The 19,280-nt window shown below is 36.8% G+C and overlaps 1 protein-coding gene across 1 annotated transcript in view; it reads left to right on the forward strand.

Moving 5' to 3' along the window:
- The window catches only part of ANO3 (anoctamin 3), a 445,447-nt gene that overhangs the window by 333,303 nt on the left and 92,864 nt on the right, over positions 1 to 19,280 (forward strand). The window contains 5 exon segments of the mRNA XM_052652757.1: positions 730 to 774; positions 9,381 to 9,512; positions 10,071 to 10,177; positions 12,292 to 12,347; positions 16,262 to 16,383. Of these exon segments, the coding sequence (XP_052508717.1) occupies positions 730 to 774; positions 9,381 to 9,512; positions 10,071 to 10,177; positions 12,292 to 12,347; positions 16,262 to 16,383 (462 nt within the window).

Consider the following 19,280-nt stretch of genomic DNA (forward strand, 5'->3'; position numbering starts at 1 on the left):
TATGTGTTTAGATGGATAGATGACTTTGTATAACAAACAAGCATATGCTCTGATTACTATGCATTGTGTAGCAGAAGACAGCCTTTCCAAAGAGAATTAAGGGACTTCCCTTGTGGCCTAGTGGCTAAGACTCTGAACTCCCATTGTAGGGCACCTGAATTTGATCCCTGGTTGGGGAACTAGATCCCACTTGCTGCAAATAAGACCCAGAACAGCCAAATAAATAAATATTTTTTAAAACTTAAAAAAAAAATCAAATATTCAAAAACCATCTATTGATTTATGAAGTGTCTCTGTTATTGGTAACTTAGATTCTGAAGTTAAAACAATGCAAAGTCACTGTTCTTCCTATTTGTGTGTTCGCAGTCGCTTTAGTCGTGTCTGACTCTTTGTGACCCCATGGTCTGTAGCCCACCAGGCTGCTCTGTCCATGGAATTATCCAGGCAAGAATACTGGAGTGAGTGGCCATGTCCTCCTCCAGGGGATCTTTTCAATCCAAGGGATCAAACAACACGTCTTCTGCATCTCCTGCATTGCAGGCTGATTCTTTACCCACTGAGACACCTGGGAAATGTTCTTCCTGTTACACTGGTTTATTTCATGTCTTTCTTTAGCATGTGAAAATGAGAGTATTGAAATGCTCAGTATAATTGAAAGTTGTCACTCCCTGATTTCACAATTTTCATGTGACTTTCCTCAGCTGATTTCTTTCTTTCTTTCTTTTTTAGGAAAAAATCCTATTACACTGACCGGAGGAGCAAATCAATGGGCAGGTTGGTGGGTGATATGTAATTTGTTTACAACCACTTTGTCATTTGGGGAAAAAAATTAAAAATGCATTTGATTATCTGTAACAGCAGTTGTAGATTTTAGAAAGGGGAACTTTATTATTTATTCAAGAGATTTCCAAAATGATTACACCAAATTTAATAATGCTTAAAATCATGATCTATTTTTTCTATTTACCATTGCCATTCCTCTAATCCTCCTTTTATATAATATTATAGAACAAGGATTTTAATTGCTAGTTAGTGTTTTAGGAGATTTTAATTTTAAAAATAGCTATAAAGCCAGGATTGATAGGTAAATGATGACCCACTAAAGTAATAGACACAGTAGAGACCTTCTGGATCATCTAATCCAAGCCTCTTATTGATGAGATGGTAAAAGAAAGATTAGCATCCGGAATGATGAAGTGGTTTCCCAAGACTGTACAGCATCTTTTGTATCACGCACCTACTTTTATTCCACCAGCTGAAGCTGACTCCCCTTCAGTCCTGGCATTGAAAGCAAACTTCTTTTTAAAAGCTTTATCTCAAAACAACATCTCCATACGTATTGTGGTAACAGTAGCTATGGCAAAGGAATTAATTAAAACATAACCCTGAGACACAAGAAACCCTCCCACTTAAACTGCCTTGGCCCCTTTTCACTGGAGGAAATGAGCTTTCATTTAATGAGCTCTACAAACAAAAAGCTTATAATATTTGACTGCTCTGCCCCTTGCACAAAAATCAATTAACCAAAGCAGAATGTGAATGTCATGTAGTAGGCTCTAGTGAATGATACTGCAGGACGTTGCAAATCAGAATGACACCAAAAACTAGAAAAATACAGTGTAAATATCTGACCATTAAAGGAAAGAATTTAATAAATCTAGTTCTTTTACCAAAGAAATATCTAAATATAATTTAGAACTTTAAAATAGGAAATTTTTGAATTCAAGAGTAGAAGAGTATACTCCTTTAAACTCTAAATTTGATTGTGGTTGGAATAGGCGACAAGAAAAGTAAATCATGGGAGGAAAACTTGAAATTTGAATGAACATTAACAGAAACTAGCACTTAAATGGCTTTTAATAAAATTAATGATGTTCCTTAGCCAGTCAGATGTTTCTGTTTGTCAGGTTGACATATTCAGACTTCCTGTGAGTGTTGATCATTTCCCTTGTGTTCATTTGTTCCTGGTCTATATAGCAAATTTCCAAAGTTATTTTTGCATAACAAGGACAAATTCATTGGGATTTTATATAATTATACAACTGCAGGTTTTTCTCTACACATGCCTGTTAAATACTGGATTGTGCTGAGAAAACATATTTGGGTTTACTTCTGGGTGCGGTATAAAATTAGTGGGATTTTTGCCACTATGTAAGTGGTGGATTTTCTGCTATACAGGTATAATGCTGTCATAATTTAGTTTTAGAGTACTTGTGTTTAGAATTCCTGATAAATGTGTATTCTAAATTTGGTTTCTTTGACATTTTTAATAGTGGAAAAATGCTTTTCTTTTCTATTTTGGTCAAACAGAAGTAAACTAGAAAAATGAACACTATATTATGTGTCATAATATGTTTTATTTTCTTTTATGTTTATTATTTTTTCTTTCATTTTATGAAATTAAAATAAGATTATCAGTTATTCCAAATGACTGTTAATTTATCTTAAGTAGTACTCTAGTTTACTGACTTACAATTTACATATTACAAACAGTTTTCTTTGTTCTTGAGTTAGTGGATGCATATGAAGAGGGTAACAAATAAATAGGAAAGGTGAAATTTTATAAAATACATAATATTAAACTGAAAAAAAATGATTGTCTTGGTATTTGCTTGCATTTACACTTTCAGTTAAGGAAATGATTGATTTTGATTTTTCTTAAAACTTGACCTTTGGAAAAGTAAACTTAAATGTTTGAGTGTGTGTGTGTGTGTGTGGGGGGGGTCATCATTGTTATAGAATTATAAAACCCAATTTGTAGACATTTGGAAAGAGGGAAGCAAAAGTCAGATGTCTGCACTTAGATGGCACTGTGCTTTCCCTTTTCTGATGTGGGAGAAATGTTTTGTCCATGGGTAATTTGGCCAATAAACATTAGGGGATAAACAGGTACAGGCAGTTATCCAGGCTTTGAAGATCATTGTTTCTCCAGGCAGATCGCTAGAAAATGTGTATAAAAATACAGTTCAAGCATTGCTGCTATCTATAATTAGTTTACAAAGCACTTTAATACTGAATTATCAAAGCAGTTTCAAAACAACCCTTTAGGGAGGCAGAACAAAGCATAACCAGTTTTGCAGATCAGGGAAAAGGAATGATTTCATTATCACTCCTTTTCACCAACCCTGCATCTCATGCCCTAACGTTTACAGCTGGTGTGCTCTGACAAGTTCTTTGACCCTTGAATTGAGATTTCTTTTCAAGTTCTCTTGAATTCTGTGCTTTGCACTGATTTTAGCAAAGAAACTTAAAGCTCTGTTAGAAGTTATCTTCACATTTTGCCATAAAATCTTGAGTTTGCAAAATGGTTACTGTGATAAAGGTTTGGTTCAGTTTCAGATCAGTCACTCAGTTGTGTGCGACTCTTTGCGACTGTATGGACTGCAGCATGCCAGGCTTCCCTGTCCATCACCAACTGCCAGAGCTTACTCAGACTCATCTCCACTGAGTCGCTGATACCATCCAACCATCTCATCCTCCGTCGTCCCCTTCTCCTCCCACCTTCAATCTTTCCCACCCATCAGGGTCTTTAAATGAGTCAGTTCTTCACATCAGGGGGCCAAAGTATTAGAGTTTCAGCTTCAGCATCAGTCCTTCCAATGAACGCTCAGGACTGATCTCCTTTAGGATGGACTGGTTGGATTTCCTTGCAGTCCAAGGGACTCTCAAGAGTCTTTTCCAACACCACAGTTCAAAAGCATCAATTCTTCAGCACTCAGCTTTCTTTATAGTCCAACTCTCATTTCCATACATGACTACTGGAAAAAGCAAAGCTTTGACTAAATGGACCTTTGTTGGCAAAGTAATATCTCTGCTTTATAATATGCTGTCTAGTTTGGTCATAACTTTTCTTCCAAGGAGCAAGCATCTTTTAATTTGGTTGCTGCAGTTACCATCTGCTGTGATTTTGGAGCCCCCTAAAATAGTCTCTCACTGTTTCCACTGTTTCCCCATCTATTTGCCATGACGAGATGCCATCATCTTAGTTTCTGAATGTTGAGTTTTAAGCCAATTTTTTCACTCTCCTCTTTCATCAAGAGGCTCTTTAGTTCTTTGCTTTCTGCCATAAAGGTGGTATTATTGGCATATGTGAGGTTACTGATATTTCTCATGGCAGCCTTGATACCAGCTTGTGATTCATCGAGCCTGGCATTTTGCATGATGTACTCTACATATAAGTTAAATAGACAAAGTGACAATATATAGCCTTGATGTACTCCTTTCCCGATTTGGAACTAGTATGTTGTTCCATGTCCAGTTCTAACTGTTGCTTGTTGACCTGCATACAGATTCCTTAGGAGGCAGGTCAGGTGGTCTGGTATTCCCATCTCTTTAAGAATTTTCCACAGTTTGTTGTAATCCATACAGCCAAAGGCTTTGGTATAGTCAATAAAGCAGAAGTTTTTCTGGAACTCTCTTGCTTTTTCCATAATCCAACAGATGCTGGCAATTTGACCTCTGGTTCCTCTGCTTTTTCTAAATCCAGTTTGAACATCTGGAATTTCATGGTTCGTGTACTGTTGAAGCCTGGCTTGGATGATTTTGAGCATTATTTGCTAGTGGGTGTGTGACATGAGTGCAATTGTGCAGTAGTTCGAGCATTCCTTGTCATTGCCTTTCTTTGGGATTGGAATGAAAACTGACCTTTTCCAGTCCTGTGGCCACTGCTGAGTTTTCCAAATTTGCTGACATATTGAGTGCAACAGTTTCACAGCATCATCTTTTAAGATTTGAAATAGCTCAACTGGAATCACATCACCTTTCCTAGCTTTGTTCATAGTGATACTTCCGAAAGCCCACTTGACTTTGCATCCCAGAATGACTGGCTCTAGGTGAGTGATCACACCATCATGATTATCTGGTTTGGTAGAGTGTCGATAATACAGTAGATTGCACTGATGGCCTGGGGGTGGTTGTGTTGGTTGTAGAAGTAGCAATGATATTCCTTTTCCTTATTAATGTCATAAATTTTATTGAGTCTTCACTTTGCACTGTAGGGTCAGGCTTTACCTATTTAGTTATCAGGATATCCCTTCATTTAAGAGATGAGAAAACAATGAGAATCAAAGAAATTAAGTAATAAGCTAGGTCTTCGCATCATGTGATTCATATCCAACCGTGACTGCATTGGACATGTCTGGACACATGGACATCACCAGATGGTCAACACCGAAATTGGATTTGTTATATTTTTGCAGCCAAATATGGACAAGCTCTATACAGTCAGCAAAAACAAGACCCAGAGCTGACTGTGGCTCAGATCATGAACTCCTTATTGCCAAATTCAGACTTAAATTGAAGAAAGTGGGGAAAACCACTAGACTATTCAGGTATGAAGTAAATAAAATCAAATATGGTTATACAGTGGAAGTGAGAAATAGATTTAAGGGACTAGATCTGATAGAGTGCCTGAAGAACTATGGACGAAGTTTCATGACATTGTACAGGAGACAAGAATCAAGACCATCCCCAAGAAAAAAAATGCAAAGTGGCAGTCTGAGGAGGCCTTACAAAGAGCTGTGAAAAGAAGAGAGGTGAAAAGCAAAGGAGAAAAGGAAAGATATACTTATTTGAATGCAGAATTCCAAAGACTAGCAAGGAAAGATAAGAAAGCCTTCCTTGGAGATCAGTGCAAATAAATAGAGGAAAACAATAGAATAGGAAAGACCAGAGATCTCTTCAAGAAAATTAGAGATGCCAAGGGAACATTTCATGCAAAGATGGGCTCAATAAAGGACAGAAGTGGTATGGACCTAACAGAAGCAGAAGATATTAAGAAGAGGTGGCAAGAATACACAGAAGACTTGTACAAAAGAGATCTTCACAACCCAGATGATCACGATGGTGTGATGGCTTACCTAGAGCCAAACATCCTGGAATGTGAAGTCAAGTGGCCCTTGGAAGTATCACTATGAACAAAGCTAGTGGAGGTGATGGAATTCCAGTTGAGCTATTTCAAATCCTAAAAGATGATGCTGTGAAAGTGCTGCACTCAATGTGTCAGCAAATTTGGAAAACTCAGCAGTGGCCACAGGACTGGAAAAGGTCAGTTTTCATTCCAATCCCAAAGAAAGGCAATGCCAAAGAATACTCAAACTACCGCACAATTGCACTCTTCTCATATGCTAGTAAAGTGACGCTCAAAATTCTCCCAGCCAGCCTTCAGCAATACGTGAACCATGAACTCCCAGGTAGATGTTCAAGCTGGATTTAGGAAAGGCAGAAGAACCAGAGATCAAATTGCCAACATCTGCTGGATCATCAAAAAAGCAAGAGAGTTCCAGAGAAATATCTATTTCTGCTTTATTAACTGTGCCAAAGCCTTTGACTGTGTGAATCACAATAAACTGAGGAAAATTCTGAAAGAGATGGGAATAGCAGACCACCTGACCTGCTTCTTGAGAAACCTGTATGCAGGTCAGGAAGCAACAGTCAGAACTGGACATGGAACAACAGATTGGTTCCAAATAGGAAAAAGAGTACATCAAGGTTGTATATTGTCACCCTGCTTATTTAACTTATATGCAGAGTACATCATGAGAAACTCTGGGCTGGAGGAACACAAGCTGGAATCAAGACTGCCAGGAGAAATATCAATCACCTCAGATATACAGATGACACCACCCTTATGGCAGAAAGTGAAGAAGAACTAAAGAGCCTCTTGATGAAAGTGAAAGAGAAGAGTGAAAAAGTTGGCTTAAAGCTCAACATTCAGAAAACTGAGATCATGCCATCCAGTCCCATCACTTCATGGGAAATAGATGGGGAAACAGTGGAAACAGTGGATGACTTTATTTTTTGGGGCTCCAAAATTACTGGAGATGGTGATTGCAGCCATGGAATTAAAAGACACTTACTCCTTCGAAGGAGAGTTATGACCAACCTAGATAGCATATTCAAAAGCAGAGACATTACTTTGCCAACAAAACTCCGTCTAGTCAAGGCTATGGTTTTTCCAGTAGTCATGTTTGGATGTGAGAGTTGAACTATAAAGAAAGCTAAACACTGAAAAATTGATGCCTTTGAACTGTGATGTTGGAGAAGACTCTTGAGAGTCCCTTGGCCTTCATTGAGATCCAACCAGCCCATCCTAAAGGAGATCAGTTCTGGGTGTTCATTGGAAGGACTGATGTTGAAACTGAAACTACAACACTTTGGCCACTTGATGTGAAGAGCTGTCTCATTGGAAAAGACCCAATGCTGGGAAAGATTGAGGACAGGAGGAGATGGGGACGACAGAGGATGAGATGGTTGGATAGCATCACTGACTCAATGGACATGGGTTTGGGTAGACTCTGGGAGTTGGTGATGGACAGGGAGGCCTGGCATATGTGATTCATGGGGTTGCAAAGAGTCAGACACAACTGAGTGACTGATCTGAACTGAACTGACTGCATTTCATTATCAAGCATCATTTTTTCCTTCACAGTAAGTGTGTGAAAAGCCTAAACTGATAATAAGATTTATTTTTCTTTAAAAGGTCAATGATGATCTAAAAGTCACTTTATTTCATTTGTCTAAGTTTGTCAGAGATAATAGGCCCTTGAGTCCTGTAGCTTATCAGTGTTTTCTAATTGTCATCAGATGCCTCTTTTATTTGATCCTCCTAGCCACCTAATGAAGTAGGACAGATGGAATTTCTTCCTGTTTTTATAGACGAGGGACCTAAAGCTCAAAGACTGGAAATGTTTGGCTCAGTTTCCACACTGGCAATTTCATCCTCTAGCTTCTATACCACTGTTTTCTTCACTAGGCTGAATTTGAAAAGTTAGAATAATTGCTTTATAATTGCTTCCTCAGTGTTTTTACATGCCTGTGCACAACTGGCTAGAATGTGGTGATATTTTGCGATTTCAGAGACTTTCTTTGTAGTAAGAAGAAACCAAAAAGACTCTTCAGATAATTTTAATGTGTTATTTTAGGCTAGAAAGAAACACTCTTGTCCCTGCAAAACCAAAAAAGATTTGGCATCTAAATGATAACCTCATTTGGCAAAGAAAAGGTCCAAACTCTTTACATGCTAAAGTTTAACATTAAGACTTGACGTTTGTTTCAAATTACGTATGGTATTTTTATAATAATAGACTTTAGTGAAATAATTTCTAAGATACAATCATTGCCTGCAGATTGCTGTACTAAATTTTTTAAAGTTTAAACAGAGTTGGCCAAACAAATATTATAAGACATTGTACTTCTCTAGGAAAATATTCTTTCCTGCCACTTTGACTTACTATTACAGAAGAAGCCAAAATTAGCCAAAGATAGACCTCATAGTGTGTAAATATAGCACATTTTTATAAGTATAACATAGCTGAGTTCATGGATAGCAGGATGAGCACCACAGAAGCTAGTTAGAAATGCAGGGTCTCAGAACTCAAGCCTGTTGAATTAGCATCTGCATTTTAACAAGATATTCAGATGATTTAACTGTTCATTAAAGTCCTGAAAGTACCACAAAGGCTCCTTGACTCAACTTTGCTGCTAAGTCACTTCAGTCGTGTCCAACTCTGTGTGACCCCATAGACGGCAGCCCACCAGGCTCCCCCATCCCTGGGGTTCTCCAGGCAAGAACACTGGAGTGGGTTGCCATTTCCTTCTCCAATGCATGAAAGTGAAAAGTGAAAGTGAAGTCGTTCAGTCGTGTCCGACCCTTATAATGGGATGTTCTAGGCAAGAGTACTGGAGTGGGGTGCCATTGCCTTCTCCTGACTCAACTTTACTTGTTGTTAATAATCAAGTTTAAAGTAAAACACCAACTCACAACTGTCTAGCAATGTCAGTATGATTACTTTTATGAGTGAGGAAACCAAGGCAAGAAGTTAAATAACTTGTCCCTACAGTGCCCATAATGCAGAGCTGCCTTTGAATGCAATTTTTCTTGATTCCAAAACCCTTGCTGGTCCCATAGGACCTGTGGCTCCTAAAACTGAGTGTGTTGAGTATGTTGGAGCCATTTCTTTCTTTTCAGTTTCCATGTTTGTGGAGCCACATTGCTGTAAAGTGATCTGTAGCCACACACACACACACACACACACACACACACACGTATACAAAAAACTTTAATAAATAATCTCACTGGTTTTATTCTTTATGCTTTTTCCTACCCCATCATAATACATGATAAGTTTCTAATATTTTTCCACAAGACTTTTCTTATAAGGATGACCTAGTTGCCCTGAAAGAATTTAAATAAATGCAAGATTTGTTTTTTTTGGAATATATTTCCTTTGTGTGAGCACAGAAATAATACATGTATGTGGGTATGAGTGTGGATGCATGTATGTCTTTGGGAAATTCTTTTTCAGAATGGTAGTGAAAGGTAGACATTCATGACTCTGGAATACAACCTAATTCATTTAAAAAATATGACCTTGTTCCAGGGTGCAAAAATATTTTAGGAGAATCAAAAAATGGATGTCCCAAAACCCAATGGTTCTCGACAAGTCAGCTTTCCCAGACCTGGAGGAGTCAGACTGCTATACTGGCCCCTTCAGCCGTGCACGGATTCACCAGTGAGTTCCCATATCTTTTCTCCCAGCATCTCTTGAAATCACCCTTTTACTCTTTACATAATTGGCTCTCACATTTATTTCATGTAACTCTTTCTACATTGGGAGAGTAGGACATGAAGGGAAAGGGAGAAAATTGCTTATCGCTAAAGTACTGAAAACAAAATAAGCTAGCTCCTCGCTTGGAAAGTGCAGTATGGGGGAATGACATCAATTGTTAATGTGTTCTATTTGGAACCACATTGCTTAAGGTAGTACAAAATATATGGGAGGCAAAAGACAATCTCTTCTTGTTTCATGCTCAACAAGAAATATGAGGATATCTAGGCTTCCTTATAAACTGAAAGATATTAAAATGAATATTTGATAATGCCCTGTATTATTTATAACTGTAGCCAAATGATTTTCCTTTAAGAAGAGGGTTTCTCTTCTGATTTACTATACTTTACATGCATTCATTTTAAGGGGAAAATGCATGGATGACTACCCAGGACCTTATAACTGTTGCTGGATTCTGTGGTCTGCTTTGAATATTAAAACCAATCCCCTTAATCTTCCCAGCTTCATAATTAACAATAAGGACACCTTCTTCAGCAATGCTACTCGAAGCAGAATAGTGTATCACATGCTGCAGCACACCAAATATGAAAATGGAATATCAAAAGTGGGTAAGAACACTAATTCAAAATGCAATATGGTATTTACTTCTACTAATTACACTCAGAAGTATTTTTGGACTAATGAAGCTTTGCCTTCTTGCATTAGATATGAGGATATAATGCAGTGAACAAATTCTCAGCCCTCTTCTTTTCAGCCTTTAATGAAAGAAAACAATAAAACAAAGCTTTTTTAAGGGCATATGGCAACATGTATTGAAATGTGAAGTGTTCAAAAACTGGAACATAGACTTATTTCTTGAAATGTATTCCAAAGAAAAAAATCTGACTCTTGAATAATGATATATGTAGATATTTGTCCACTGTGGCTTTGTAAACAGAAAATAGAATAGAGTACTCTACTCCAGTAGAGTAATACTGGAGGTACTTTGTCCACTAGGTTATATCCACATAATGTATCCATTAAAAATGATGTGATTTGATTCACTCAACTCAAATATATTCATCATCTATTATACTCTACATATTATAAAAAGTATAAGACATAGACCCTTTACTAATGGAGACTGAGAATTAGTATTAGTTCTCTATTTGTTGACTTTGAAAGATATCTGAAAGCAATTAAGTTGAAAAAATTATTACAAAACTATAAGTCTAATATAATTCCATTTCCTAAACATAGATGAAAAAAATCTAGACGATATATCAAATATTTTAGAGATTATCTCTGAAAGGTGAGATTATACCTAACTTTAGCTTTCTAAACATCTGTGTTGTTTGAATGTTTAGCACTGTGCTACAACATGTCTGATGCAACAGAAAATTGAGAAAGTATCACCAGGGAAAATTAAGTAAAATTGCAAAGTTTACACAGGGCAAAGCAGAAAATAGCAGGTATCAGATGAGCTGGCCATTTGTTAGGGTGAAAAAGATGGCTTAAGAAATAGAGTATTAGTCACATTCTAAAAACTTTTTAAAATAAAGAGTTGATAGCCAATGGAAACTTGTACTAATATCTACTAATTTGCATTCAAATAGAATGCCACATTAGTAAAAATGAACTATGTTTCAAGTCATCCAAAGAGGAATGTTCAGACTTTGGTTCTCTTCTGATTAATAATTAATTTATTATCGAGCAGTCAAAATAATTAATTTAAGCACTAAATCTTTATTAAAAATTTTACAGTTACTCAGATGTTTTCTAAATAAGAAATATAGAGAAATCCAGAATGTAAACTACAAATGTGTCTAAATGATAGCGCTATGTGCTTATGTAGTCTTTAAAGATAAAATTGACATTTAAATGATTCATGCACTTTGTCAAACATGCAATAAACACAGAAAGGTATAAAAATGAAATTTAAAAATTGGCACTGTTACAAAATAGTGCTAAATTTATGTACATGCATATATATCTCATAAGTAGAATCATCCAATGTTTACAATTTTCTGTCCTTTTCAAAATTACCGTTATGCATATTTTCTCAAGCCCTTAGTATGCCTGAAAACATTATTGTAAATAGCTATAAATACTCTGTTATAAGCATTCATCAAACTGCAGTCATTTATCAAGCCCTAATATAATTGTTTGAACCTTAATAATGAAGCAATTCCCCAATTTTGATGTATAATTATTTCTAATTCTTTACTAATGTAAATGATATTGCAATAAAAATTTCTCTTCAGAAAAGTTTTATCAATATCTAGTCTTCCCCAAACGATATGAGAGAGTCCATTTCACTACAGTCTCATTGTGTCAGAAGAAATTTTAAAGAGTCACATATTAATATTTATTCTCTTTGGATCAGCATTAAAGAATTAAACATTTCTTGATATGCAATCTCCTTTTGAGACATTTTTTCTTGAGGAAAAACCAGTTGTTCCAGGTTCATCTGCCTCCAAATAAGTTGGTATTAAAATGCCCACATTTCATGATAGGGCAAAGTGCCATCTGTTAGCACCTTGCAAAGCTCCATTTATAATTGTTATAAGGACACAAGTAGACTCTTAGATTTAGTCTCTTTTATAGTGTCACTGTCCTTGTAGGTGGTATGGCTGTGGAAGTCATTTGGGATAATTTATTGATCCAAGTATTATGTATGTTGCTTCAGAGGGAATTCTTCAATTAAACTAACTCAGTTGCTGTTCTATTCTTCTCTTTCCAGGTATCTGTAAACTTATAAACAATGGCTCATATATAGCAGCTTTTCCCCCCCATGAGGTAATTTTAAAGAACAATTTCCATTTAAAAAAAAAAAGTTAATCCTGTTCAATGGTTGGTCTCATTTTTTTTCAGTTAAGTCTAGCTGCCTTATTCCAGGAGGGTTCAATTAAGTGAGTGGCCCTGGCCTTTCTGAAACCCCCATTATAGTCTGTGCCTGTGCACTGGTTCTATATTCCTTTGGCAGTTTGCCCTGTGCCAGGAATCCCAGCCTCAGAGGGAACTTGTGGATGTGACTCAGCCACTCTGACCAGACTGTTCCAGCATAGAGCTCCGGGCTTGACGCAGCTTGGAATTCACACAGCTGTGAAACGGCAGATTCTGGTCTGTGCCTACTGCTTTGGGATACCTGAAAGCCCAAGGAAAACCCCAACCCCAACCCTACACCCCATTATTTACTTGATTTTCTGCCAGATTATTACCTCTTCCAGTTTTCAGTAGGTCATGTTGTGGTAGACTCTGCCTGTTGAGTCATAAATGACACAAGAATCAGTTTTAAACTCCATCCCCCAACACACACACATAATATTCTTTTTTAAAGCAGTTTTGCATTTTAAAATAAGAACAAAGTATTTAGGGGTTTAATGTGTGTATTTCCAAAGCCCAGCAGTCTTCTATTTTTAAAGGCTGAGGACTCAGAACCTAATTGCTATACCAGAGGAATTCACAGTCTAGTATAACTCATAAAAGGTAAAATGTATTGAACACTTCCTGTTTGGTACTGAGCTGTTATTTATATGGACTATCTCATTTAATCCTTGCAAACAACCCTTTGAGATGGGCAATAATATTGACCCTATTTTATAGATAGATAATTGAGTCTGAGAAAAGTTAAGTATTAATGGCCCAGTTTTGAACCTAGGCATCCAGACTTCAATGCTTCTATTCATTATGGTATACCTACTGATATTAGGAATAGAAATAACGATATCAGATAATGTGTTAGAGTGTTTCATACAACAGGTCCTGTAAGTGAATATTCCCATTCACCTGACAGTAACCCTGGAGAGGAGATATTATTTTGCCCTTGCAGAGAGACAGAAACATGGCTCAGAAATTAAAAACCATGTCCAATACAACCTAGTCAGTAAGTGGTTAAGTGTTTGGAGTGTGAGTCCCCACAAGAGCTTCTATAGCACATCGTTTGTTTTATTATTTTAAATACTTTTTCTACCTAACTAGTCTGTGTTCTGATAGTTTTTTTTTTTTTTTTGACAATTTCTTATGTGAAATTTGGAACCTATTAGGAATAGGTTGGAGAAGAAAATGGCAACACATTCCAGTATTCTTGCCTAGAGAATCCCAGGGACAGGGAAGCCTGGTGGGCTGCCGTCTACAGGGTCGCACAGAGTCGGACATGACTGAAGCAACTTAGCAGCAGCAGCAGCAGGAGCAGCAGGAATATGTTGTAAATAATAGCCATTTTCCCATTTATTCTTGTAATTTTGTAGAAAAACTAATATATGGTACACGTATACAAAATTACGGGTACACATATACAAAATGACAGAGAACAATATTGTTGAAATGCAGGCAATGAAAATAAAGCGGCAAGTCAATAAAATGGACTCAGAAATTTCCTATTGATTTTGAGGGCTACTACTTGTAAAAAGAAAAGCAAAGCTTATTTAGAGGAAAATGGAGTCAATGGACTCTGTAATTTGAATAAGGTCACTCACAGTTTTAGACCTCCTTTTTACTTCATGCAAGAGTGTTATTAATATCAGTCTTATACTTTTCACCGCAGTTGAGATTTATTTTTTGCTTACAAAAAGGACAATAGCAAGAGGGGAGAAAGAGACATTTCCAGGGAAATTTGGCACGACCATGAAGAAGGGGAAGGAAGGAGTATATATATATATATATATATATATATATGTATATATATATATATATATGAGAAAGATTGCCTAAAATATAGGTAGAATTGATAATCCCACCAATTATGAGTAGTGGAGACAGAAGAAAAGTGTGTTGGCTGGATGAGGGGGCTGATCATGGAAAAGGTAGGGATCAGGCAGTGTTCACAGTCCTGTGAAAAGGGATGAAAATGCATGGTTGAGCCAGAGTCTGCATTTTGGTCAGTTTCCTCTTGCAGTGCATCATGTCACTGTCATCCCAGAACTTTGTGGTTCATTGAGATTAATGAGTAGAAGTCAGACAATGATGTACTAGAGATTCTGAAGGTTAGCATCTTAAATCCAGGAAATGCCTACATCAGACCATTGAGGCTGGCAAGGAAAGTCATGTATTTTAGAAGGATTATTAGGAATGATTTAAAGAAACCTGAGATTTTGATTTACCTTCCCGTCTCAGGGCAAGCTATCTTAACGGGTAGGCCAATTTCAAAAGAAAACAAACTTTTCTCAAGCGGATGTCTTAAGCATCTTGATCTTTCCTCCCGTCTCCTTAGCTTCCAATCTTTAAGCACCTTGGGTTCCCTTAGGAAAGGAAACTCTGAGACTGCACACTAACTGTACTTCCGCTTTTACCTGATTAATTAATTTTGTTAGAAGTGAAAGTAGCTCAGTCGTGTCTGACTCTTTGCGACCCCATAGACTATACAGTCCAGGGAATTCTCTAGGCCAGAACACTGGAGTGAGTAGCTGTTTCCTTCTCCAGGGGAATCTCCCTAACACAGGAATCGAACCCAGGTCTCCAGTACTGCAGGCAGATTCTTTACCAACTGAGCTATCAGGAAAACCCGGAAGTGAGAAAAACAGAAGCAAAATCTATATGAACCTCTCATTTCAGCCTTGAGGCACCTGCAAACCATGAGTCAGGCACCATTTTTTCTTCATAGGATCTCACAGCCCTGATTGTCTAGAAGGAGATGTTAGTTTGGCACTGTTCAATTGCCACAGTATAGCAAACATCTATAAAATCAGCTAACAGTGATTTTGTACTTTTGATGTGCCTGACACTTTATAGCTATACGCCAAGTGGGTCTTCACAAAACCTCTTCTATATTGATATATCATCAATATTTATTCTTATCCCCATAATCTAAGTGAGGTAACTGAAGCATAACTTGACTTGTGTTAAATTTTCATCAAACATGTCATAAAAGTAGAATCACACATCAAATTGAGCAGAGGAACTTCATTAAGTTCTGTGTCTAAGTTTTGATTCAGAAAATTATTGTATCTATTGTCCTATTTTATTATAGAAGCAGAGCAGTTCAGCCTTCAGGGAACACTTTCTTCTAAAAGATATATTCTATGTTTCTGAAACTGCGTATGACAGATTTTTGAGAGGCGATATAAAGAATTTTAAAACACAATTCCATTTTTGGAATTTCTTATTTGAAGTAAGTTTTACAAATTCTAGAATTTAAAAACATGGCCCAAACTGGTGACCTATATCTCTTTTACTTTAAACACTTTTAATTAAAATACAGTTGATTTATAATATTACATTAATTTCATGTGTACCGGGTAGTGATCCTTTTAGATGGGGAGCACTTATTTAATGGACATTTACTCTTTTCATTAGCTTCTATTAATGAAGTAAATATTTTCTGGAACTGGATAGCTTATCAAAGCAGAATAAGACTCAATTGCTGAACTAAAGATTATAGCAATTTCTCTCAATGATGATGAAGACATTGTGTTTATTAAAAGACCTTAGGTTTCAAACAAACCTAAAGTCTAATTTAAGTAAAAGGGATTTCATTGGGTTAAAAAAGGAATTTAAGAAAAGTTTTAAAGAACTATCAGAATATTTTTAATAAAAGATCTATATATAAATGCATTTACGGCATCACTCCAGTGATGGGCTTACGTTTACAATCCTGAAGCTTCCAGTAAGTTTTAAAATTATTCTATAAGAAAAAAAAAAGCAAAAGCAATTCCTACTAATTCACATTTCACTAAAAGAATATGTATCAACTCATTTTACTTTATTTGTTTCAGGGAGCCTATAAGAGTAACCAACCCATCAAAACCCACGGACCTCAGAATAACAGACATCTATTATATGAACGCTGGGCACGCTGGGGAATGTGGTACAAGCATCAGCCCCTGGATTTAATCAGGTAGGTCCTGGGGATAGATCAATAATGGAATACATATTATGCTGTTTTCTCAGCATTGTCTGAGATTTGGAATAATCTTCTTTACCCACCAAATCATCTGTATCATTCAGGGTTGAACAAGAAAAAAAAAAGGCCACTACACATCTTTTCAATAAAAGAAACGATTTAGGGAATTAGTTTCTCAAGGGATGGAAAAACTAAGAGCTCAAACAGGAATGTGAGGCATGTTAAACCAAAAATTAACAACAGCAGACAAATGCTAACGACTGTTAATACTGGAGGAAAAATGGGATGAAGTGTATTTCAGAGGTGAATACCTGAACCCTTTGGTAGGAGCTTTGCTATTGATGATTAGGACTGTCTGCAGAGATGTGACATGTTGAGAGTCAAGCCACAGAGAATTATAGGTGGCTCAGTGGTAAAGAATCTGCCTGCCAATGCAGGAGACACTGGAGACACGGTATGATCCCTAGGTTGGGAAGATCCGAGGGAGGAGGGCGTGGCAACCCCTCCAGTATTCTTGCAGGAAAATCCTATGGACAGAGGAACCCGATGGGCTGTAGTCCACCAAAATAAAGAGTCAGACACGACTGAGCACACACACAATTCACAACAAATTATGGCTGCTCTGGGGAGAGCCCTGAGAATGGCCAGGAGAGGAGAAAAGATACAGGCTCCGACCATCCTTCCACCTCTGAGACTTTCAGTACCTCCTAATGTGACTTAGCAGCAATTTACGAGGGAATCTGTATGATCTACTTCCCAGTGAAAGAAGGACAGGCAGAAAATAGATCTGAGAACAAATAGAAAAGTGGCCAGCATAGCATCTCTGCATATATTTATCTTTCAACAAAGATTTAATGAGTGTCTATTTTATTCCAGGAGGTATAGCCTAGTGAGTAACTGCTCACAACTTGAATTAGTCTTGAAATAGTATTATATTCACAATTTATTTTATTTTGATGGAGGATGATTTGTTCTTATTTTAAAAAATCAGGAAATATATATTAAAGAGACTTACATCCCCAGCTACCTAGAAATATTTATAGGATAAAAATTTTAAAATAGCATCCATATTATAAGATTATATGTGTTGATGAGATGTTCATGAATTATAAATATCAAGAATAACTCAAAACCGTATCAGTCATTGTCCTAATAGGAAACAGATAGACAGAGAGAATAAAGAGAGTGTTTGAAATTAATTTAATGAAAGAACTCAATATACAGAAGTGTAAATAGGATCAAGAGAGCCGTGAGATGATGATGAAGTGTCTGCGTACTGGTGTGCACGTGTGCTCAATGGCTCAATCGTGTCCGACTCTTTGCGACTCCATGGAATGCAGCCCACCAGGTTCCTCTGTCCATGGGATTATCCTGGCAAGAATACTGGAGTAGGTTGTGATTTCCTTCTCCAAGGGAATCTTCCTGACCCAGGGACGGAACCTGTGTTTCCTGTGTTTTCTTGCGTTGACAGGCATATTCTTTACCACTGAGCCACCAGAGAATCCCAGGTGAAAAGTGAGGGAGTATCAATTCATTTTCTTTTTTTATAAACAACCATTTCTAAGCATGTGTTTGTGTTTTGTTTTCATTTTAAGAATGAACTCTAACATTTTAGTAGCTAAAGCCTTTTCAGCCTTTTTTTTCCAAATAAAATATTGAAATCTGGAAAAAAAAATACATTAAAAAAAATGGTCTGCTACAAAACCTGGTTAAGATAGCTGTGTGACTTTTTTCCTAATGTCTTTCAATAGACACTGGAAGGATTTAAGTGTAAAAGCTAAATGAAATAATTCACTCTAAAAAGAGTTCAATTAAACATTCTTTTTTATGATAGAAGTTATTTCAACAGCAGAATCCTATCGTCAAATGAAGTGTAACATAGAATGTGCTGTGCTAAATTGCTTCAGTCATGTCCGACTCTTTGTGACACTATGGACTGTAGCCTGCCAGGTTCCTCTGTCCATGGAATTCCCCAGGCAAAAACACTGGAAGGGGTTTCCATTACCTTCTCCAGAGGATCTTCCCAACCCAGGGATCAAACCTGCATCTTTTAGGTCTCCTGCACTGGCAGGCGGGTTAACGCCACATGGGAAGCCCCATAACATAGGATACCACTATATACAACAAAAAGAGAGTGACTTCAGTTGAAGTGTGATGGGGTGACACCAATAGTAAGCCCCTGTTCCTCTTTGCCCTGTTGTGGTTTTAAAGAAATTGAATAGAGCTCCTGAGAGATTGTGACTACCCATGTTCTAGCTTAAGGATATTTTCATTAGCCTTCTTTGCTTGGAACTAGTTTCTTCTCTTGAAACAGATCTGAAATATGCTATAACTTAGGTTAATTGTACTCCTGTCAAATAACATTATTGCTCCTCTTAACCTTCAATAATGTACAATTAAAAATCTTGGTATAATACTCTGTGTATGTAAGGGTTTCTGTCTGTGCAGTCCTCTATTATCATCATCATAAAAATGTTAGTAATATGTGCCAGAACCATACTCCACCCCACAGAACACTTGTTTGAAGGAACAAGTAGCTTTGTTAGAATACCTGCTAATATTATAAGCTTCATTTCAGAGTAGAATACTTCCATTCTAAAAGAAATAAATAGACTTTTGATCTATGTCTCCTACGAGAAATCAATGAAAAACGCAAAAAATTAGATAAATGATGCTCAGTAGAGGATGATTTCATGTCTACACTAGATAGAATACACACACATTTTAGTTGGCACAATACAGAGAATGGAGTAGAAAGAGAATGATTTTTGAGAGGGAAGTCTTACTGAAGAAGGAAAAAAATAACAAGAGAATTTTCTTTCCAGTAAGAATTTTTGCCCAGAGAGGTATTCCCAAATGAACTATAAAACACTAATCTCTAAAACTAGTAC

The sequence above is a fragment of the Budorcas taxicolor genome, chromosome 15 (assembly GCF_023091745.1).
Source record: "Budorcas taxicolor isolate Tak-1 chromosome 15, Takin1.1, whole genome shotgun sequence".
NCBI classification, from domain to species: domain Eukaryota; kingdom Metazoa; phylum Chordata; class Mammalia; order Artiodactyla; family Bovidae; genus Budorcas; species Budorcas taxicolor.